The sequence below is a fragment of the Pelmatolapia mariae genome, linkage group LG2 (genome assembly GCF_036321145.2).
Source record: "Pelmatolapia mariae isolate MD_Pm_ZW linkage group LG2, Pm_UMD_F_2, whole genome shotgun sequence".
In the NCBI taxonomy this organism is placed as follows: Eukaryota; Metazoa; Chordata; class Actinopteri; order Cichliformes; family Cichlidae; genus Pelmatolapia; species Pelmatolapia mariae.
Window position 1 is genome coordinate 25663080 of NC_086228.1, and position 25601 is coordinate 25688680.

The 25601-nt window shown below is 37.6% G+C and overlaps 1 protein-coding gene across 1 annotated transcript in view; it reads left to right on the forward strand.

Moving 5' to 3' along the window:
- pcdh11 (protocadherin 11) overlaps positions 1–25601 on the forward strand; it is a 134402-nt gene that overhangs the window by 56438 nt on the left and 52363 nt on the right. Inside the window, exon 5 of the mRNA XM_063496606.1 lies at positions 20008–20043. Within this exon, the coding sequence (XP_063352676.1) occupies positions 20008–20043 (36 nt within the window). The remainder of the gene's footprint in view (positions 1–20007; positions 20044–25601) is intronic.

The following is a 25601-nucleotide window of genomic DNA, read 5'->3' on the forward strand; positions in this document are numbered from 1 at the left end:
TTTATTCTGTGAAGTCTGACAAAGACATGAATGTAAATGCGCTGAGGGTTACAGATGAAATTCTTAAGACATACTGTGTGTAGGAGCTTTTTAAAGCCAAGGAAAGGCCACCGAATAAGCACATTTCAATGGTGATTCATTTTGTATAATAAAAGGAAATCCCTCAGGCATCCAAACAAAAGGCCTGTCATGCAGCAATTAAGCTTTGTTATTTGCGTCAAGCAGACTATGGATAAGTAATGTATCTTCCTAAAGATGTACGTCCACATCCTCGCACATGCAAGTGCATGGGCAAACACAGTCACTCACTCAACCCCAATTCATTTGAGGTAAATGTAATCTCAGAAGACAAGCAGCAACAACCCACGGCTCCATCAAGGTGCCTGGGGTTGCATTGGTGGCCATCGTCAAATAAATAATGCTTTGTGACTGAAAAAAAGACAATCCAAAAGGTCATCTGTGACCTCTGGGACCAGTGCTGTGCAGCATCTGTCACTAGCAAGCACCGCATGTCTGTGTCAAATGGCAAAAGGTATGTGGTGCAGCCAGCCTGCCATGTAATGAAGGGAGTAGGCCTCTATATACATAACATCACAGTCACAATTGTATTAAGAGGGCTCCACAGTATCCTGGCTCATCTGCAGAACATCTTCTATGCACCATAGTATAAATGACAGAATGGAAAATTATCTACAATATTATTAAATAAATACATTTTTTAAGATCATACCTGGCATATCAAGGAAGAAATTCATGTTCTTTGGAAATGTAACTGAAAAAAAGGATATAAATGTATAAGATATCAGTATTTGGCATCCGCTTAATCCCCAGTAATGAGATTTAGGTAACTTTCAGTAGGATAAGTGAACAATGGCTATCCTCTTTGTTTGATGATATTTCACTTGTCACATAATTTCCGTAACAGCAGTTAATGGTATCAAATATTCAGGGTAAAATGATGAAGAAATATATAATCGATGCTTTCCTTTCAGCCAACTTGCAATTCTCATATATCTGCATCAGACCACACCTCTGTGTGGAACAAATCAATAATATTCCATTTCTAACCAAATTCTTCTTTTTGTATGGTGAAATCCAATCTTTATGGACACAGTAACAAATTGGATATCCCCACAGTCACATTGGAAAAAGAAACACAAACACAGAGACAACATGGGTTGCTCTGTAAAAAATGTACCATGCATATTGTTTGACGAAATTGCGTACCACACAAATTTCATTCTGAATTCTCTCAAAGTGCAAATGAGGCTCACTTCTGTTAGTATATTTCCCAGATCCCCTGCACTGTACTCTCTCACATGCTGGCTGTCCTTTCCTCTCACTCGCCACGTATCTCCCTCCCCACATCCAGCTAAACCAATCAGGGATTTGAGGGCCTCGCCTCCAATCAATTACGACCCAAATCAGTGCAGAGGCCTTTGATATAGAATCATTTGTCAAATCAGTGCAGATGGCTGGGGGCAGGTACCCTTGTGCTATAGGCCATATCCATGTGGAAATCTCTGCTCAGGGTGGGCTCTCCTGATGCTCCCCAACCTATTAATGGGAAGTCATTGTGTGCGCCAGGACTGCAGTCCAGCTGCCTGGGCTCCTAGATTGCTAGTGTTTAAGCATCTTAGTCAAACAGCAGATAATACCAAATGATTTGAACTTTTTAGGCAAACGGAATATGAATCTCATGGATCCTACTTGAAGTTTTCAAGTGGACTGCACAACGACTACAAGAGTACCCAAGGTGTATTTTAAAATTCAAAATTATCACATGCAACCTGCTGTGACAAAATACTTTAGTACATGAGCCAATCCACTGCAAATGGTGCCCCAGAAATACCAAATAGAAATTCAGATTTTCATCATGCGATTGCTGTTCACTTGTGCATGTTCACTTTTGAACAGTTGAAGAGAAAACCTCTGAATACAACTAAAATTGAAATACAGCTAAACCTAAGACTTAAATACACTAATTCAGATTGTGGTAATAGTAACTTAAGGTCAAGAGTTCCTGTTCACAACCAAGCAATAGTAATATATAATAGTGAATAACCAGACAATGCTCATCAAGCAAAATAATATAAACTGAATATATTTAGAGGACATTGTGAGTGCCTGTCTCACCGGTGCTGTTTGATATGTCCTCCTTAGGAAAAGGCAGAATTAAAAACATTATAAATACAATATTTTCAGTGTATTTAAGTTCATTTAAGTGTGTGCATGCCCAATGATTGGGCTACTTTAATAAACTTGCCAAAACTCACCTCCTAAAAAAGTCTTCAAACTTTAGCCTTTGTTTCTTTATACTCTTATATAAAGGGACCTTGGGTTTCAGCAAATTCAGCAATAATATATAAAACTAAATAATTATTATCTTTTATTGTTTTTGTTTTGAAAACCCAGTATATTTTTAGAGCCTCTGTAAAGCTCCCTATAACATCTTATAGTGATTTATCATAGCCTTCAGAGTTTCAAACAAGTTGCTTCTTCTTACAGTGTCTCATGTAGACTCTTGTCTCAAGCGATGACATAGTGAGCTCCTTTAAATACCTAGGAGTTTTCATTTTTACGATCTAGCACATTTCTAATAAGATATTGGCAGACGTTAAACATGGCATCACAGGAAGCTATGATGGATGGTCATTGCAAGATTGGATCAGAACTGCCATCTAAACCAATCCTCCAACCTACCACCACCTACTCTTTGTGTCTAATCTAACACTGAGCATGATAGATGGTTCTGGAAGCCCTTTTACAATGTGTAAAAAGCAATATACATGTAAGTATATCTACACATTTTTACTTATATCATATTACAGAATGAATTTGTGTTTTCTTTCAAATGAAACATGATTGTAATAAATAAAAACTCAAAAGAATAAAGATAAGATAATACAACCCTAGTCTGGTCATTGTCATCATCAGTGACATTTTATTCTCTTATATTTTGTGTTCCCACCATTTTTTTTTCTTTTTTCCTAGGCATGATTAAAAACTCTCTGTAAAAATGCACAGAAATGGTTTTTAAGGTCTTGAGGTTTTGAGCTATTTTACAAGCAGTAGTTTTCTTGGAAACTAGTTGTAGAGTTTGGCGTCATGCAATATCCTTTGCACTGTGAACATCAGTGAAACAACAGTTTCCAAGGATTCCTTGTGCCAAGCCAGGAGCACTCATCTGTTTTTTAAGGGAGTTTAAATACTAGATTTTATTTGGCATCATTATTTAAGGATATTTGTAACTCTTTCTAGACTTTCTAATAACTGCTGCAGATGTGTTTTGGGTTTTAAGTCCCTAATATGCAGGACTATGTAGCAACAGTCAAAAATGCGAAGCTCCAGCTGTATTTGCGGTCACATCTTTTCCTTGGTAATCATGTCTTTACAGTTAATCTTGCATTGGAAATTATATATCCAATCACTTGTATGGCAGTAGAAATAACGTGATCTCACCTAATTGTAAATTTGCTGTGTAGTCTCTGGTTTTAATTATACACTTTCACTTAAAAACAGTGCAAATACTGTAAGATTATGCAATAATATATATTTTTTTAAATAACTGGGCAATTTCACAGGGTGTAGATTTTTTGTTTATTGTAACAGCAATACTGAAACAAGACGTTGTCACAAATTGTCATTAGGCAAAAGCTGTGTTGTTAGGCTTTCGTGTTTAATGACTTAAAAACAGCATTATAGGCTTCATTAGTTAGCACGTCGGTGCAAGCTAGATTGTCTAGGAATAGATTTGAAAAGTTAAAGCAAACATAACTTGTGTCCTTAGGTGATCTGACTTGTCAGAAAAGGCATTAAATAATAAATGATTAAAAGAACATAAATAAATGTAAAAAAAAAAAACCAAAATCCAGCATGTTTAATTTATAGCTGAACATTAATCACAAAATGCTCAGCATTCAGCATTCACGGGTGAGGTTTAAGTTATATAAAAAAAGCTTCTTTTAATGATTTTATTCATGAGAAAAGTATTATTCAATGCCTTCATGTTTCAGCGATGTATCCTTGCTAAGATGTATCCTCCCTAAGATTATAAATCAGTGCAGTGCAGTGGGATGTCATGGATGCCAGCCCTCAGTTCTCTGTGCAAGAATAAGACGAGTTCCCTCTAGTATTTGATGCACATTGAATATGTCTTCAGATCAACACAGCACAACTGTTTCCCTGGCAGACAGAACAAAGATCACAGAAATCAGAAATGCAAAGTAAACGTTAAAAAAAAGAAGCACAAAAGCAAAACAGCCTTACCCTAAAAGTGAGAGTTTTGAGCACTGTGCACACATTTTAACCCAAAACTGCTCTTGCAGCAATCAGCATAATCATCAGCCTGCTGCATTCTCAGATAAGATAGTGGGTGCATTATCTGTCCTCCGGTTTCACAATTTTACCCATCATACAAGCAACACTTTCACTGTAGGTGGCAATCAAGCTGCATTCTTAATTGATGTTAATATGTCGCATGTTTTTGGGATGTCCACACTTATTTATTTTATGAAGTAATTATATTACTTGGAATTTACACACTACTAGTAGACACACACACACAAAATGTTCAATTAACAAGTGTTTTGTCAAAAATATCCCATCATATTGTGGGAGATGCATTCCTCTGTCTCTTTGACTTTTGTTTTAATACACTCTAGTTTGTGCACCATTGCCAATCGTGTGCACCACTTTGTTTCCACAAAGTGAATGCCAGCTTTTGTTTTCTCTACAATTGTAAAGGAGATATATGCGTGTGTATTTATATTATGACACTGATTTCATGATCTCTGAAATGCTTGATATTACTTAAGACAGAAGAGAATAAAAACCAACAAATGAAAGAGGAAATTGCAGTTAGGAAATGATTACAAGCATGTAAGCTCTCTAGGCAAGAACAAGCTGCATTGCTCGGGATATTTTTCTCACCCTCTGCCTTTGCATATTTCACACTGGCATAGTCTTTCGAGATGTAAGTCATACTGAGAGAATTTGACTCTGCATGCTAAAAAGGCATAAATACAGGGGAAAAAACATAACCAGCAGATGACCTTATTACACTCAGTATGTAACATGCAGTAGCAATATTGCCTTTATTTGTCATTATTACCACCCGCAATTACTGTGAGTAGGAGGAATATTAAATTGACAAAGAGGGCCTCTGACTAAATGTTAAGGAGCCCTCCTGTCATGTGAGACACATCCCTACTGTTGTGAGTGGGCTGGTATGGCTGTGTTTTACTACTTATGGATATTCAATGGAAGAGCACAGAGCGGGTCTTGCTGTAATAAGGCATTTACCAATGCAGAGTAGCACTGTGCGCTGTGAGAACATATGTTAATGCACTTGGCTGTGGCCAGAGAAACAGCGAGAGGTTTGGAAAAAAAAACACATGGGACTGGCCTCCTGGAGCACACATAGCCTTCTACAAAGATATTAATATGAGTCAGTGGTGGAAGAGGAGGAAAAATTACCCTGGCAGTGAGGAGGAGTTTGTTTTCATGATGGTGATGGACCCCAATTGAGTAAAGCAGGCTGGAGAAGAGAGGCTACTCTGTATTGGATGGCTTTTGAATTACATCAGTGGCACACCTCTAACTGGCTCCTTTGCCAGAGAAGCTGACATCAATGTATTTGGGGAATATATGCATGAAGGAAATGGGAATAAGTTTATGAAAATAGCCTCTAATTTATCGAGACTGTTCTGCTAAGATTTTTGTCTGTTTTCAAGAAGAGACCTTGTAGACTGTAAGTAGAAGTAGGATTCAAACCTAATTCAAATTTGTTCATTTTAGTCTAATTTGGCTGTCCTTTATCACAAACAATGTCAAGCTGCCATGTTAATTTGTCCTAATAACACGCGTGCATCATTTGTGTTGAAGTTCTTTTGGCTTGTTTGTTTTATCTGACTTTGAACAACATGTAAAAACAATGATAAAGAAAAAAGGAATTAACACAGTTCACAATAACTGCTATGAAATAACTGGCGTCTCTCTTTTTCCTGCAACCTACTAGTTTAAGCAGTTTACAATGGGGTTTTTTTTCTCTGCTAAATCCTATGCAAATTTCTGCTCACAGAGTTTGCATTTTACTTTTCAAGATTCTCTAAAAGTTTCAAATGTTGGTGTATCTCTACTCCAGCCTGGCTCATTAGCTGCTAACCTTTACTGTTCGGGCCAGCTCTACCGTGATGAGGGGGAGGCAAAAAGACACCATCATAACGTTGCATGATTTGTTTCCCTTTTCATAGGGCAGTGCACATGGCACAAACATTTAGATAACTGTTACACCAAAAACTTAGCCACATACAAGCATTGTTTGATTCTTTGTGCACTGTGTCCTAGTTACATGCTCACATCCTACCACACTGGACCTATCTCTGGTTATTCACATGGCTACTTCCCTTAAAGGAAAATATTTTCCAGTACAAAAGTTTCTGTTTAACCCAGACTTTCTGATCAGTTCACAAAAAGCACAGCACTTGTCACCTTCAAATGGGTTTCTAAGGTGCTAACAGTAAGTTGTGAACTTTATATAGAAGGCACCATGGAAACATGGTCTGACACTGCTTTTAATTTAGCCTCTAATGTTGCTAATAACTGCATGCTGTATTTAGGCTTAGACTTTACTGTAATAAAAAAAGTAAAGGGCAAATAATTGTCTCTATTGGCTTTCATATTCATCATTATTGCCTAAAACGGAAAAATGCACTAAAAATGGACATTAAAATTTAATTAATTTTATAAACAAATTTGTTATGTGGTTCAATAAACTCTCCATTTTCAAAAAAATTTGAATTTACTGGCAATTATTTCATGGTTCAGGCTTTGAAGGGTTATGCTCTAATTAAGTTTCCTTCCTGGGTATACAGTCCCCTACTCTAAAAGTATGTAGAGTGACCTGTCTGTTCTTTAGCTTCCATTACCTTTTCACTAGGAAAAGGGAAAAGAAAACACAGTCTGTGTGTCTTTTATGACACAGAGACAGCAGGCTTTTATTAGAAGCATCATCTCTACAGGTTTCATCCATAGTAACGAGCTAATGTTGAAAAAGATGAATACATTAGTGGAAAAAATATATTTGCTCTATCAGGACTCAGAACTGACCTTTTAAGTTTCACGGTTACTGGACTGTTATAACTACAGTCTTTTGGTTATACTAAAGCTATTTGTTTTAAAAAAAGAACAAAACTTTTCACCATTTAGTAATGAAAACACACCTGTTACCAATGTGGAAAAAAGGTATTCTGGAATATAGAAAGACAATCAGAATCAATTTCTTGGAGTTGAACCCACACTGTTGTTTATAAACACAGATATAAGCCCATTCTAGCTGCACAAAAACGTTATCCTCATGCTAAATTTGATCGCTTAAGATATAAATTGATTTGTGTGTAGGGAATAGATTACATATAACTGGAATAGAAAAAAAAGACGTATTTCTGAAATGAGACCTGTCAACATTTCAGCGAGAGGGCCATTATTCTCACAGAGATTAATGAAGTATTATCACTTCTTGTTGTGGGGTTTTCACTGAAATTTATAACAAGGCTGCTGTCAGCTAATGTTTCACGAGCTTCGTTGTCTAATCCTTACGCCTGTTGTAATATGTGAAGAATGACATTGAATGTATTTTGAAACTTGGTGGATACACTAAATAACATTATAGCTACCATTTGGCAAATGGCAGTGTGTTTAAGACAGAAGCATCTACCACTGTTAGGAGATCAGTACCATAGATTTAGTGACAATCATTAATCAGTATCATAACTGTGTTTCATGTTCGTCAGAGAATGACAGCGATTCAGGCTCTTTTCTCCACACTCGAGCTTGTGATTCACTACGTATTTGCACATCACAGTCTTTGGATAATGCTTCCATAAGTGTCAATGAGGAAAACTGTCAAATGTTTCAGTAGGAGAGCGATCAAATTGGTGAACAACTCATATTACAACAAGATCTTGATAAACTGAGGTATGACACATTAGTGGGTCTTTCCATTCTCTTTTTTTTCATGTTTCCTCCTTGACAGTGCACTTTATTAGATAAACCTCACTGTTAATGCAGCTCAAGCTCTTGTGACTCACTATGGAGGCAGACATGCAGACAGGGCTGAACAGTTCAATTATTAGCCATTTAAACATGTAGGATCTGCTCATGTGTCACCAACATTTACAGTATATTTAACTTCATTCCAGTCAAATTCTGCACCAGTTTTTAAATTGGTATAAAAACCACTGGACAAAACTCTGAACTGGATATCACTGTAAAACCTTTAGCAGACATGGTGAATAAAACCGAGTTTCTAAAAAGTGGGCAAATTTTGACAATTCTTTAGACCATGACAACCTTAAAATCCTGCCACTGGCTAGTAGAAGAAAATGGCTCTCAATACATATAACATGAGTTTTTTCCGCAACAATATTACAGTTAATAGCACACTAGGGTCTTATGACTATGTTGCTAAAACACTTAACTTTTTTTTCCCTGTCTGTCCTTTCATATTATGTTTTAGCCAGCAGCAAAATCTTCATTTTCTTGTAGCAAATAATATTGTAATAATGCAGAGACTGCGAGGCGGATATAAAGCCCTGGATGTTATTATGCATTAGTAAGATTGTTATCATCCATTGTGACAGCAACAGCTGACATGCTATCACCAAACAGGGGGAAGACTAAGTCTAGACAAGGTGAAGAAATCAGCAAGGTGCACGAGTATATTCTCTCACTTACATTATGCCAGTCAGTGTGGCTGTGTGGAATATATATATATATATATATATATATATTAGGGGTGCAACGATACACAAAATTCACGGTTCGGTTCGGTTCGATACTTTGGTGTCACGGTTCGATATTTTTTCGATACAAAAGAATGTTCATGCTTTTTTAATTTGTCATTTATTAAAATTATAAATATATATTTTAACTCAAAAGTACAGTTTTTAAATTTAATGTTGCTGAAACAACAAAGTAATAAAAAATAAATCTATCTGATCGAGAAATCACTCATCTTTGGAAAAGAGAGTTTATTACAGAGAAATGGCTCTTTCCAAAATAAAAGCTATACTATACCCTTCTTCTGGGGTATATTCTCAGCAGCATATTAAACATATCAGGTCCCCATAAGGAGAATCATGTGCTAACGGCTGTCTAAATGACTCGGGTAAAGTTTGTAGCATGCGTGCTTGTTGTTTTTGTCTGCTTCCACTTGTCTTTGCACTAGGATGATGTCGGAGTAAATGTGCAGTGATATTCATTGTGTTCCCACTAGTGCTGTCAGCGTTAATCTGAAATGACATTAACGCCACAACAAGGCAAATCTCCGTTAACGAGCTACCGCAGATCGCCCCGTGCGTGGGGCTGGACGGCGTCAACACGTTAACGAGCAAACTGCGCTAACGCACTAGTTCCCACCCATGTAATTGAGCATTGCGTGGCACATCCGACATACTGTTTTACTTTTGTCCATGACGCGCTTACCTTCAGGGTCATACTTCACATGAAGACCAAAATAGTTCCAAAGGCCAGGTCTGAATGAGGGTGGGGGAGGTTCAATTTGCCATGCTGCAATGAGCTAAGCTTCTGTCTTGCTAGCTTGCGCTGCGCTCAGTGGATCTGCGCTCGACAGTGCAGCCTAGTAGTCGAACGCAGATCCACTGAGCTCTCAACACAGAAGAAAAGTTGATAAAATAAATTAAAAATTTTGTATTGATCGATACACATGCGTACCAAACCGAAAGCACTGTATCGAACGGTTCAATATCGATACGAGTATCGTTGCACCCCTAATATATATATATATATATATATATCTATAGGCAGTGTTTGTTCTGTCCCTCTACAAGTCCACAACACTGCCATTAACTAGTGTAAAAATATCTAGGGCCTGACTTCAAGTGTTGGTGGTACTGTAAGAAAGAGTGAGGTATGTCTTCTGTGCTATAACTACTTGATATTGGAAGGAACCAAGTTGAATATTGAGTGAAAACAGAAAAACAGCTTTTTTTTCTACAAGTGTTTGGTATTTTCATCATATTATCGCTTCCATAAATATATCTAACATTACTGCTTACTATTCTGTCTAATTCTGTTTTTTTATGAAGGAAGTTTTCTTGCAAGAAAATGTGTCATTGTCTCAAGATGGTTCCAGGAAATTACTTTACTTTACTCCAGTGGTCTGTACAGTCCCCAGATCACAACCTAATAAAACACTTTTATGGTGAGGTGAAGTGGGATGTTCATAGCATCTGTAACAATGAAAAACTGCAAAAACTTTGCAGTAAAGTCAGAATAGATCGAAATCCCAATGTAACATCTTTAGCAACTTACTGAATCATACTTAAAAAAAGGGGGGGGCAACTCTGGAGGTCAAAAGAGGACCCTATTACTTAGGTGTACTTAAAATTGTCAATGGAAGTATTTACAATAGTAGTAAAGGACTCGACTTCAGTCAGAGACCTCAGGCTGAAATATTCGTTCCGTTCCTTGACTTCTTAGCATAGACACCATGACATCCTAAATTTGCATAGCAGTAAAGATCAATGTAGCTCTTGGAGGCTGGTGTGACACTTATTCAAAACAGCTCCTCTTTTTTCCCTAGTGTAGTCTGGAGCAAAAGGAGGTGAGAAGGCATTGAGTGATGTGGGTAAAGAAAGCCAGACACTTCCTCAACTGTAGTCAACCTCAAAGAGCATTTTGTCATGTATCTTCACTTGGTAAAGTACCTGCAACCCTCTTCACATCACTACTGAATCAAGGTGTGCTTCACACAGTTTGATGCTGTTTGATGCCAGTTGAAATTTGGAAAAAGTAATGGCAAAGTAAGAATGTTTTATTTCTTTTTCTCTAAAACTGGCATAGGATTTTTTGCCTTTTAAGCACATGAATGATTTTTGGTAAGTGGTAATTATTAAGTTAGATGTCACTGCATTATGAAGGATGTCCTTCAAGCTGTACCTGATTTCAAGGGACAGCTTGACAAAGCTCACTTTGAATTTGGTTGAAAGCATGTCTAATTGAATTTTGATACGTAATTAAATCAAGCAATAAATCAGCGCAGATCCCACTGCAACCGACAATTCAACACTCCTGAGCACCACAAGCTAATTATGATGAAGTTATTATCTCAGCCAAAGGGAGTTCTCTGAATGGCTCCTTCTGCATCATGTAGAATCTTTTCAACTAGAATGTACTCAACCTTGAGAAAAGGGCATCTTTCATAATGGCTCCAAAAGATCCTATAAATTTTACTTGCTCTCTTGGTAATGTATCCATGTCGCAAAATTGTCCCACTTAAAGCTTGATGATTTCTTAGAGCAGTCATAGCAGCGGGATGTTTTTGACTCACTTGTGCACGTTCACACATTAATACACCAAGTTAGAAATTATCCGATGTACGCGAGCGATTGCGGCTGGTAGTAATTTCTGTCAATAATCCCTTGATGTGTAGGAAGTGGCTATATTGATTTAACATGGATTTAGAGCATCATCCTCATCATCTGTTTCCCGCCCTCATATGGTTAATCAATTATATCCCGTGAGATTTAAGTATGCTTTAGATGCCATGCACCGCGCATGTAATCTCATGACATAAGGTATTAAATGAAGTCTAATTATAACTTTGCAGCTATGTGTCATACCGCACTCTTTTAATACCTTCCCTAAGAAGACAAATTGGTGTGCTGGATTTTGATTTAGTGAAAAACAAAATCTTAGGACCATCACATGATCCTGGTAAATAAAATGGGTTTTAATCACCAATCGGCTTGACTGTACAATACCTTTGACACGAGCCCAAAGAAGTGAAAAAAGGACAAAATTCTCCAACTCCCAAGACAACCATACTAGTTCTAGCTCATATGGTTTTCATAAATGAATCCTCTGCCACAATTACCGGAGTAGCCTCCTTCTGCATAATTTGATGAGCAAAGAGAACATTGATGAACTTTTTTAATTATTATGCCGCTTGGGATTCTGACACAAACGCCACAGAAAGGGAGGGGGTCCACCAGCATAGCTGCCAAGGAGCTTTTTTTTCCCCCCTTTCTCTCTTTTCCTCTTCCCACATCACCTTTTTTAATTCACCCAATTTGTTGGCCCAAATGAAACAGCAAAAGGTTAGAGTGTGGAGTAATTAACAGCAGCTAGCTTAATGAAATCAGGAGGGGCTGGTACACTGGGAGGATCAATACCTCGCTAAGAGTGAAGCAAGAAGGAAGATTGTCCAGGGGAAACACACACATATACAGACCACTTAATAATAATAAGCTGATTAAAAGGCAACATGGTGTCCACTTGTAAATCAAAACTGGTTCGAACATACAGTGACATTATTGCTGTTTAGTAATTGTGTTAAAGGAAAGTTGCTCCTTATGCACACTCAAGAAGTTTACAGGATTTACACCGCTCTCTGTGGTTTGCTGAGAGGGTTTCCCTTTAATGAATGTCAATAAGTACATCAATAGACTTTGGACAACTGAACACCAGTGCAGAGGGAAATGGTTATTCTATTTATCTAAGGCTACACTTAAGTATATTGAAGACTTTATTAGCCTCTTTCGATGAGGAGGTGTTTTGTTTTGCAACCGTTTTATTATGCTGTCTAAGGCATGCTGTGTTTGCCAGATATATAAGAGATGTAAACTTGAACTCTGCTCACTTTGTCTTGGCTGAGACATCCATGTCTCTCAAGTCTGCGCACATTAGCAGATGGCATGCACATCCAGGTTTTCCGTGGTGAATAGTTATGTGTGCATATGTCTGCATGTGTCTCATTGTTTTGAGGATACCTGACAATTGACAATTTGCTCCTTTTGATAAATTCGGACACATCCATCTCTTCCTCTGGGAAAGCACCTGATAGCGGGCCATGTGTTTTTCTCCCACCGTCTCCAAAAAGCTCAAGTTATAGACCACGGCACGTTTTTTTTTTTTCAAATACTCCAATCTTGTCAAAGTGCTGCCTGACCATTATTTTCACAGACTTCATGCAGTAAGACTAACTGAATTGCAGAAGACCCGAGTTTCACCAAGGAACCCTAAGTTGCAGTCAAAACAAATGCAAAATATACAAGTTAAGAGACCGTGGCCAACTAGAAAGGTTCTCGTCTCTCTGGCTTGCTCTGTGCTTCTCCCTACCTTCAAAGGTATTTACACTATGAAATAAACTGTTATGTGGGAGGCTGTAAAGATGGGAGCAGCAGATCTCATTAGTGTTAAACTATTAGGAGCATGAGGACCCCAGGGATGAGGGGTTTTAAGGCTTTCACTGTAGCTTGAAGTTATCACATCATATGCTCTTTAAAAATGTTTTCACAAACTGCAGTGAGGAAGTTTTTTTTTTTCTTTTACTTTGAAGTTATTGCTAATGGAACTTACTCAGCAAAGCTTGTTATTGTGATACTATATCTTAATTGCTGACATATTAGAGCAGTCATAATTGAGCTTGGACCTTTGTGCCATGATGTTAACAGAGATCAAGAAAAAGTCACAAAAATGATGGAATAACAGGAGTCAGTGATTTGATTGGCATTGTGTTAATGGTTGCCTGTGGAAATTACTGGATTATAAATATGTTATATGTTTGTGATATGTGGTAATTTAACTATTTTGGCTACCAGCTGTGTTTCTGTGGTTTTAAAGAGCACTCGAATGTGTTTAGAGCTTGATGAAGTTAAAATTGGACCCCATTGTGGCTACTAAATGTCATTAGAGTGTGGTGTAATTTAATATCAATGTTTGTTGTCCTTCTCTGGTGACATATGTTTACAAATAAGTCTCTGTTTGTAATGTCCTTTGGACTACAAACATATCTGTAATTAAAATACAAGTCTGGGGTGTTCTGAACACCTAAAAATTTTATTGAAGTTAAAAAAAGATAGATGGAGCTTTGAAGAGTTCAAAATTGAAGCCAAGTGTTTTAAACCTGCATTCTTTCCTCTGGCCAGTAGTGGACAGCTCAACAAAACAAAAGTTTGATTGATTGTGCAGTCTATGAAAAAATAAGGTTACTGTTCTCCTGTTAGATGATCTCAGTAACCAGTTCCTAAATGAGTTTGTGATCTATGGTTTATGGTCTTAGGTGTTAATTTTAAATCTTATTTTGGACAACATGATCTTGTAAATCATGTTCCCCTTTAGTGTCAAAAAGACAGCATAGCATTGGAGTACCTTATGATTGTCAATAGCTACCCAGGGGCAACCTCCATAGCTGAAAGACAATGCAATTGGAAAAAAAATAGTTCCTGTAGGCACCACTTGAAGCTCACTCCAAATCGGAGTCAAACCCGCCCCCCCGTAGACGATCATGCTAAAATGTGTGGTACAGACTGTCCAACAGTTTTTTGTGAGTAAAATTGTAAGCTTTTAGAATTCAATTTCTTTGCACCTTTTAGAAGATATGTACGGAGCCTCGTAGTTAGTTATTTTTGCAAGATCCCGCAAAAGTCTATGCACTTCCAGGTCAGTACTGAGCCCTTGGAAACAACCATAGCGATGGAAGACACAATCACATCAATAATGGAGCTAACTAGTTAGCTGATAAATAAGCACCATCTTTCTTTTCAGGCATAATTGTTTTGATAATTTTAATGATGAAAATTAACCTTTAGCAGCATCACAAAATTTCTATTTTTCAGACATTCAACTGATAAAGACCAGTCAGCATGGGAGCAATTGTAGGTATTGACTTATCAGTTCAAACACTTGATTTAATTAGTTTTGTAGATCAATTAGTTGTACTTGGGTTTAGTTTTAATATGCTACCTTATCTCTGCACATAAAACACGATCTCTGTGAGGCCTTTCATGTTATTACATTACAAAATGTAAGGCAACCATTCTTTAGACTGATCACTTTGCACCTTTGTCTCATGCAAAGAGTCCAATAAATATGTTAAAATAACAGGAATAATGAGGTAAAACCTGACAGTGAAGAACACATGAGGTAATCAGAATATGTTTAGAAAAAATGATCCTCATGATCATGAACCACTGCGGTTGAACAGGCATACACGTGTTGATTTAGTTACTCATACAAACGTGGTAATGGATTTATTCAATGGATAAGTGGGCCCAGTGAGACTCTGCATGGGGTCCAGAATTTGTACTTCGCCACAGGCCAAGTATTATAAGTTGGAACAGGAATAAATTTTGATTACCTTGGACTCATTTTTTATACTCAATATGCAAATATATATGTACTTAGGGAGACTTCAATACTGGCCCATATATAAGCGTAAGATGAAGGAAAATAGCCTTTTTAATATCCCTAATATACACATAGTGTTCATGTTGCTTCGGAGGGCATGTTTTGCAAAATATTTGCGCAGTTTCCACTGTAGATGGAATATTAGCTACCCTCCGGTCACCTACCTACGCTCAGCTGGAATGCACTCATTTCTGTCTTCTGTCTATGACTTTTGATTTTTTTGATTTTTTCTCTACCACTGTAGCAGCTTGGCATGCCAGAGCTCAGACCATTACTTGTGAAGAAGGTTTGTCATAGGACTTCAACCTGCCTTCAGTTCATACTGGAACTCAGTCAGTAACTCAGTCCTCTAGTCCAGCGGTCCCCAACCTTTTTTGCGCCACGGACCGGTTTATGCCCGACAATATTTTCACGGACCGGCCTTTAAGGTGTCGCGGATAAATACAACAAAATAAAACTAGTACCGGTACCAAAAAAAATAAGATTTATTCATAACACACGTGAAAAGACCCAGGAAAAACGTGTTAACGATAAAAACGATAACAAAATAATGCTGAAAACCGATAAAAACCCTGAAAGCCATACATTTCACACCCGAGCCTCAACTCTCGCGGCCCAGTACCAAACGACTCACGGACCGGTACCGGTCCGAGGCCCGGGGGTTGGGGACCGCTGCTCTAGTCAGTTCACTATCAAGTCTCATTACTAGCAAATATTTTGCAAAACATGCCCTCCGAAGCAACAAGGTGTCCTATATAGGGATGGGTATTGATAAGATTTTCACGATTCCGATTCCATTTTCGATTCTGTTTAACGATTCGATTCTTTATCGATTCTCTTATCGATTCTTTTTAAAAAAGGAGAACACTAAGGTCGATTAGCTTAGAACTTTGTTTTATATCTTGAACAAGATAGAAATTTAGGAGTAACATGGCCTTACAAACCCAACAGTGAGATCTTAAGAGATCCACAGCCTACGGCTCTTCGATAGGGTGTCACAGGGTCCCTGGGAAAAAAAATTGTAAATGTAAAATAATAAAATAAATATTCTTCTGTAGCAATAACAAAGTATAACATAAATTATTCAGTAGCAATTACACAAGAATATCCAGTAATGTCTACAATTAAACACATTCACTTACCGAAAATCGGGGGCATCTGCTGTGGCAAATGGGTGCAAGCCTTTTACCACAAACTTAGTCACTGCTCGGTGACATTCGCCTATCCTGGTCTGGAAGGAGACGCTAACGGTAGACTGCAGTGAGAACTGCCAGCATCTGAGCCAGCCAGACTCTGTCTGTCTCTCTCATCATGGTCACCTAAATGCAGCGCACAGTAATGGCAGGTTTTGTAATAAGGCAGATCGCGCTACCATAATATGCACTGTTAGTTGATTATTTACCTGCCGCATTAACGGGAGAGGACGTGCAAACGTTACCGCTGCTGCTGCGTTGAGATTCACGAGTCCGGAGTGGAATTAAAAACACGACATTCATTTAAGGTTATCGCGTGTTTTGTGAGCAAATGCTTTTGCATATTCGTAGTGTTTCCTCCCTTAAATGAAATATCTACTTTGCAAGTATTGCAAGTTGCCCTTTTGTCATCCGTTCTCGTAAAGTATAACCAAACTTTTGAGCGTTTGAGCCGCTTAGGCTCCTGTTTCCTGCCAGGTAAATGATGCTCCGCAACGTGGTGACGTCATTCGGGGCGACTGGAATCGATAAGGGACTCGTTTGCAAAAATGGCAAACAATTCCAAGGAATTGAAACAGTGGGAACCGGTTCTCAACAAGAACCGGTTTTCGATACCCATCCCTAGTCCTATATGTCCCTTTTATTCCTATGTACAGTGTACCCACAGTGTCTCAAAATTAGGATACATTTGGATACAGAAACAGAGCACAATAAGGTCTGGTGTTTTTAATCAATTATTTATCCAATATTTTAATGATCAGAGTGCCTGGGGTGATCAAAGGCGAGGTTTGAGCTCCACTGCCTTTGCTCGCTAAGACATCCCTCTGTACTTTGATGTGGTTCACCAACAAATGCACTTATCTTAAGCATAACTCTCTCCCAGGCTTGCATATGAGTGCTTTGAAACTGCTAGTTTGAGAGGCGTAAATCCAGAGAGAGGGTCACTGACCAATCCATACTGAGGAGAGAAAAAAAGAGAAAACTCATACATTTATGGTCTCTGACAATCAGATGTACAACTACTGCTTTGAATGTCATCTAAATATGAAACAACAACAGGTCACTTTCTCAGGTCCCTTATGTGCATTATCATATATTTAATTGGTTGGCAAGGTCTCTAACTTGAAGTATGTGTCACAAGATGTTGAATAAAACATTACTTGAAGAAGAAACAACTGCCCGATGGCAGCCCCAAGTAAAATTCTGCTTTAAATGACCAGTCATTAGATGCAAATGAGTAAATCTTCAGACAGACTTGACTGGTGTTGTTAGTCTCAAATGTGCAGAAAAAATAAATAAATAATAAAATAAACATGTACTTCACATTTGCGTAAACAGTAAAGGTACATTTAAAGAAAGACACCGATATGTGCCTTTATAATATTTTTGTATTCCTTATAATCTGATTATGAGTGCTTAGTAGATATTTAGGGCATAATGTGATGATGAAATGATAAGTGGAGTGTTAATTCTAATTACAAGCTTATGTAATCTACTTTGATATGAGTGACATTGTCTCCATATGTAGAAGAGATTGTTAAGAGTGCATCTACATTCAGTTCTTGAACAGGATACTTTTGAAATTGATGTGCTGCTGATTTCATAGTAATTACAGTGATTCATATGCCAAGCAAGTATCGTGACTGTGTTAGAAAGATCTTAATCATATTTTTGCCTTGCAGAAAATTTAGATATGGAGAAAAAAAAAACATAGAAATAAAAGAAATGGAAGGTGGCGTTGAAATCTGCCCCATTTGCAATAATACCTAAGACGACACAATGTAAAAATCCTCGCAGGCAGCAGGATTTATGAGTGCAAACAAAACGAAGGGACATTTCCCATCCTTCTTTTCCACTAAGCTATTGGCATTGATAACATACCTCCTAATTCATTTGTTTAAATCTATTGCCACAAGGTGCCAGCAGCAGCATTATAGTGCAATAGTAGTGAAACAGCAATACATCCAGTGACACAGCATAAGTCAAGTGTAAGCACAAAAGTAGGCCTAGGCAAGGTTTTACATTTTAAATTTGCTCAGTTGAGTCATTTGTTTACTAATGGGTCACACACTACCAGCTATTATTACCTGCTCCTTGCGTGCCTTCTTACACTGGTTGTACTGGATGATCTGTTTTTGATTCGAGTTGTGAAGCTTGTCGTTTCTATTTTTGTCAAGAAAAGTATTCTTTTGTATTGTGCTCAGAGGTCTGACTTCTTGTAGCCAAGAAGTTCAATAGTATTGAAGTGGCTTCTTTTCTAGGTACTAAATTGTCATCAGAGGCCATCATGTTGTGCTACTTTCAGGCATGTTTAGGTTTCTGTCACTGTTGTCCATGCTGGGGAATTTATGATCAATAATATCGCAAATGAACTTTCATAAACACTTTATGCAACATAAGGTTGTTGCTGCCTACAAAAGATTTTTTAAAAGTCATCTTTTTCTGTATGCACATCATACTCTAAAGCCAATATTAACATATATTAACTCCATATATTTAGACTCCAGCTTTTGAGGGAAACACTGCTAAATGATATGCTTATCAGCTAACTGCTAGCTTTGCTTGTCTGCATTTTGGTGTTGGCTTTATCAGAGCTTTTGTGCTATAAATGCAACAGTAGGGTGTTCTGGGCACAGTGGATGATGATGAGAGGTGAGATGGAGCCAAACCGTAAATGTATGGGCTGTAAAACTATAACAGTGAGTTGAAAGATACTAAAACCCTTTATGGATTCTTATTTTTTTCTTTTTAATTTAGTGCGACTGGCCACCACGAAGAACCATTTTGTTTTTAGTGAATATCTTGGGGCGTACTCCTCTATCGCTCAGTCAGTAACAGCATCCCTTGGCGAATAATTACGGAGGGATAATCTGTTGACATGAACTTGTTTCCTGTTCATTGTTTTACCGTTCCACCCCAGTAGTCCTCTCAGCTTCTCCCCTGTCTAAGTGGCACTTCACTGCCACATTTCTTCTATTTTCTTTGCAAATAAAGTCACGTATTCAGATTATTATACACAGTACAAAGAAAACAAAATTGGTGATTAAAAATTAAATACTCTTATCTCTCTGTGAGTTATCTCAGTCCCCAGAGAGAGGATGCTATTTTGCAGGCTTGCGGGTGTCTTTTGTTCCCAATTTAGAAGCTTGTCGCTGTTTATTGTTAATTTTTGATGCTTCATTTGATATTCTGTTCACTTTCCTCCCTGACATGTGGAGAAAACATCTTTATCAAAGTGTCAGTTGTAGGGCTTCTGTTGTCAGGATGTCAGGTTTGCCCAATTCTTTACTTTTCTGGGGAGCGGGTGTGTACTCTGCATCCTGGTTTGCTGGCGAGCCAACTGGGCACGGAAGTGCACTGCACAAAGTTTGCATCCGAGCAAGAAATCAATATGTATCCTTATTCTCAGTTCCAACTTTAAAAAGACTTTAAACTCTCAAACCTACGTGGCTCTCGATTGTGAACTCTGATTGACTCTAAGAACACCGGAAAGTTCCCCGCGCACTTTCCTTTGCTGAGTTCAAATATCAATTTCAATTGTAAATTCTCTATAGCGTTACAGTCAGACAGTGATGTAAAAATTTGTCATCTTTCCTTGCAGGAGGCCTGTCAATTGGGGAAGATCACCTCTGTGAATGTGAGTGCTAAACATTTTTTCTGCTCTTTCTTGCATGTTCACATCTATCAGTCAGACAGTGATGTTGCCTGATAAAGCATTTGTTTGGACTGCTATTATATTTTACAGCAAACAAATTAACACTGTCAGCTAATGTTAATACTTGGGTGAACATTACAGATGTCAAGAACTGTTGTCTTTTTCAACACAATAATGATTTACTCTGTGCAATTAGAGTCAAACACACCTCACTAACGAATGTTTGATGCTCACTGTCAGATGCACATTCCTCCACAATATTATTTTTAACTGCACAGGTGTGCCATTATATTAACACTGTATGGTTTAAATATGGTTACATGCAATTGAGTACTAGTTTCAGACTTTAAATGCTTTTTGTCTCGAGTGTAACACATTTTCACATTTTTTGTTTAGCTTAAAAACATGTAGTTTCTCACTAAAAATAGCAAATAACAAACGGTTCTGTTTATGCCGTTGGTTGAATCTCAAACAAAAAACGCAGATGAAAGTCCATTGCTGGATTTGATTCTAAAAATTCTGGAAATGTAAGGTTTACAACTAACATAAATGGCAAATCTTCTTATTGTGATGGCCTTTTCCATTTGTTATAATCATATTCTAGTATGAATACGACTAACGAGAGTTAGAGCTATAAAGCCCTCCTGGCCACATGGTAACGTGTGACCAAAAGATCAATAACTTGTGTCCATAATAAGACATGTGAATGAGATAATTAAATAGTATTCACGAGTTAATAAGACATGGGAATTAGATATTAAATCGTGGCCACAACTTCATTATAAAGTGTCCATGACTTTGAATATGAGATAAACAAGATCAGAAAACTGCAAGGTGTCTGATCTTTTAATTGTTGCCTGAAGCGCATGGAGCTTTGTTCACGTCTGGGCTCAACCATCAAGTCAGATGCTTGTAATTTTTGCCCTCTCAAGATCTATACGTGTATAAAAATAGTATAAACAATAAAATTACAAACTATTTTTGCTGTTGTTTCAGAGCAGGTTGTTGTTTTTAGGTGCCAGGCTGTGTTTAAACAGAACACGGGTTATCAGCACATCCGTCATGTCACGTATTTTGATTTCTTAGCCGCTACTCAGTTTTCCTCAATTATATAATTCCTTACATAGAAGAAAACAACAGACATGTAACAGGACTGAGAGAGCGAGAGCTGGTTCAGGGCCCCTCCCACTGCTGATAATGCAGGATATTATTATAACTCATCCCAAGGTTAATATAAAACAAAATTAAATCAAATTTATAGATGCTTCATGTGTGATAATTTCCCTAAAGAGCTCGTCTGATGCTGTCAGTAAACAGCAGATTATGTATCTTGTGGCCAGGCATTAATAAGACATGGCAACAATTTAGTTATCATATCTGTATTCCTAACTGCCTCTTAGCCACAAGTTATTGATCTTGTGATCACAAATAACTAACTTGTTGCCATGCAATAATATTTTGTCCACCAGTGTCCCCATCAGGCTCCATAAATAGCTGAAATATGTTGTCAAATTTCACGTTGACAACAGTATAATGTCATAGGTATTGAAAAGCATCGTCTTATTACTTTAAAAGTTGTTTGTTGGATACATGACAGAGTGAAATGTTTGTTCATTTATCACTAAATCCCATCCAGTATATGTTCATAAGATAAGATAAGATAAGATAACCTTTATTAGTCCCACACGTGGGAAATTTGTTTTGTCACAGCAGGAAGTGGACAGTGCAAAAGTTATATAGCAAAAATTAGAATACAATAAGAATAAAATACTGTACACAACTGTACAGAATAGAATAAAATAAAATACTATATACAGTAGAATAAATAGAATAAAATATACAATAGGATAAAAATAGAATACAAATGCTTTATACAACTGAGTAAAAATACAACTTTGTCAGAAAAAGAGTATTGCACTTAGTGTTATTGCACATGTGGGTTTGTGTGTGTTTGATCAGTTGGAGTCTTTGTTGTGGAGTCTGACAGCAGTGGGGAGGAAAGACCTGCGAAATCTCTGCGATGTTTCAGTGTAAGGTTTATGCCACAGCTGACCTAAATTAAGACTGTTGGTAATAACAATACAATGTAATGGTTAATCTATCATCAAAATCTTTTAAAATGCAAAAATATAATAACTGTTGTGATCCATGCATTTTCAAATTTGCTGTTTTATAAAACTGCTGAAAAAAGTAAAGCACATTATTATTATTTTTTGATTAAGGTGCCAAATCACAATCATTTACTTGCATTCCTGAACAGAAAAATTAGTTTTAGTGGTTGATTGTTATGCTTGATTAATTTCTGACTTCTCACAGCAGTCCAGTGTGCTGGCTCTGTTATGGGTATAAAAGCACAAATTCAGTTTGTTATTTGCCTAATAAATAACAATATAATTTTTAAACATGTTTTTGACTGATTTCAGATGTGTGTTTTCATGTTTTATGACAGGTGGTCCAGTAGATTTGTATTATGTCTGTAAGCATCCTGAGAGATGAGGAGTGTTTGGGGAATCACAACAGGACTGTTAAAGTTCTTCCTTACTGTTTGCACAGTAACCCAACTTTTCTGCAGTTTCAGCATAATGTTAAGCGGCAGAAAATGCGTGTGTTAAACTCTCACATTAGTTTTTTGACTACACAGTCAGAATTATTAATAACATCTGTTGCTTATTCATACTGAAGTCATCATGTTGGTGACATTTCACATTTCAGTGTGAGACCACAGTTTGCCAGAACTGGGGATATTATATGTTTTGTCATAACAGTGTCACACAAAGAATATCAGAATTATCAGTATATAACAGCAAATGACTCAAAAACTGATGAAAGTCAAAAAAACCACCCAGTAATCTCTCAGCCCACTTGCTAGAATCACCTCCTTCTTGTGTGTTCCTGCTAACTCATCATCTCTCAAGCAGAGGCATATCACCTCACACATAATAGGCAGAACTGGAACAGCATGTACAAAAAATATCAAAGAAAGGAATAAAGAAATACCTACGAAACACATTGGTTTTTATTTATTTATTGCCAATGTTGCACCACCTTCACATCAAGCAATACTGGGACATGCAGGACACTGCTTTTTGGATCTTGCCATTGCTGTATAGCTGCTTTTTTTCACTCTACATAAGACACGTGTGACATGACAAATCGCCATCTCCTCTGAACAGATTTATGCAGGTCTAGGTGTGCCCGCGAGCTGATCCTTATCTGAAATGGCAGAGCCAATCTCCCCTGATTCACTCCTAAGTGGTCTCTGTTTATCACTCAGTAAGGTGGTTGTCAGCCAAGTCCCTCTCTGTGCACCGCTGACTTCTTTGCTATTTTGAGAGAACGGCAGTTGGGGGGGGCAGTATATGTAATAATAAAAGCCATAGAGCTGCAGCCTACCAGAGAACAAGGTGGCAACCACTTGGCCTCCCCTCTTCTATATCTAAATATAACCGACTTATAATCCAGTAACCCGTGAATTCATCCTTGCCAGGGTGGTTACCAGAGGGCTGGTTTTGGATTTTCGAGCTTGTTATATGGTAGAACTTGGCATGCATGTCTCCTGTTCGTTTATCTCTGTGTACATACTTCTCAAGGCAGTGTTTTATCTGGCTGAACGGGCTTTGTTTGGTCTTGATATCTCTTACAGCAGCTTGTCTTTGCTTTATGGATTTCTGGCAGCTTCTTTAAATAAGTGATTATGCTTAGCAAAACACTCACCTTGACTCCTTGGTGAATGTTTGTTTTTGTTTGTGGTGTTTGTTTTTCGACATTAATGTTTTATTCGTATTAGTCATTACCTCTGGGAGCAAAACTTTTATTTATTTAAGACCTATTAATGGTATTTAATTGTAATTAATATTGTGGCTCCGAGTGACTTTGTAGCGAGGGCACCATGAAATCGAATTAGGCTTTTCTTAACATCTGGCATCAACTTGAAGGAGCCTGAATAAACAACAGTCTAAAAATGAAGACACTCCCTCATGCAAAATGATTATGTCCTAATTGTCACGGGCAGCTGTTTGTTCTAATAGATTCTGGGAGCCATTGTTGAAGCAAGTTTTCAGTAATTAGAATCATGTGGAGAGAAAGCGTACTTTTTTGTAAAGCTGCCAACCTTCCGTAAGTGGGCTTTTTCTTTTGCTGGAACCTGGACATTGCATTTGCGTGTATCCTCCAGTAATTTGAGAAACAGCTGCCAACGCTGTTTGAGAACAAGTAGATATTTAGACCACTTGAAAGCGTGGGCAAACATGGCACACAGAACTATATAATTTTGCCAGCAAGGTATTTCTTCTTCTGCTCTGTCTTAGAAAATGAATAAAACCATGAGAAAAAAAAGGCTATGTGCTGTAGAATATATGCCACCAGAGAATCTCCCGCCACGTGCAATAAAAACAAGATTGATTTTAGTCCTACATCTTCTGTTTTTATGTATTTGAGAAATTAATGCAGTGCGTGTGAACAGATACATTTTTCCTCCAACAAAACGCTTTTGTTTCAGAGTTTTTATGTCAGACAATAGTTGAAGGCTATGTGTGTTTGGCTGTTTGTTTCTTTGACTGCATGCCCCCTTTTTCTGTCTTTTTCTTCTTATTTCTCGTCTGTCTTTTTAAGGGCATACGCACACTCAAACTCTCACACACACTCGCACAAACGGAGAGCAGGATTTGAGGCCTCGGGTTCCAGATGAATCAAGAAAGAGAAAAAAAAAGAGTATTTAACAAACTGCTTGAACATCACAGTATTGAAACCACTCAGTTTGTGCTTTCAGGGTGCTAATTGTGAGGATTTAGGTTAGGCAGCCCACTCTAATAATTTTTAAATGAAGCTTTTTGGTGCACTTTGTTTTTGGCAGCTTGTCCTTCTTTAGAGCCAGACTTTAGTTCGCTCTCCATCTCTCCTCTGTTTCCTTTGCCTTATTTAGACTTATCAAACAACAATAAGTGCTTCATCTATACACTGTGGTGACTATGGAAAAATATGTGTGCACAGCTTCTCCTGAGCTTAAAGGCGCAAGTGTTAATGATGTTTTTAATTCAGGACATGCATATTGCTTTTGTTGCTATAGCAATGGAAAATCAAGATAGTCATTTGTGCCAGTTGTATTTGCTCTCGGAAAAAAAAAAAAAATCTTATCAGTTTGAATAATGGGATGAATAAAATTCGCCGCAATAACCGAAGCTGAGGGCGTAATTATATTTTATACGTTTTATGCCTCTATACAGCGTGATGCAGTATGATGTTACTCAGGGAATCATGTGTAGACATAAATTCAAGCTGCAGTCTATATTACAGAGACTGCGCTCTGTTTCACCACGGCTACGTCAAACTCAGATATCCTCATTTTTGATTTTCTCTTTGTAAAGGAAACATTTTTTTTGATGAAAGCAAAAATATAAAAGTCTGTGGAGTCTAAAGATTGCCCACAATATAAAGGACTGTAACCATGTAGTTTGCTTTCTGTAGGGTTAGCAAACATGTTAACGGAGATACTGTACAGAGTGTATTTCTTTGTTAGCTCCAAAGAAAGGTCGCAACATAAA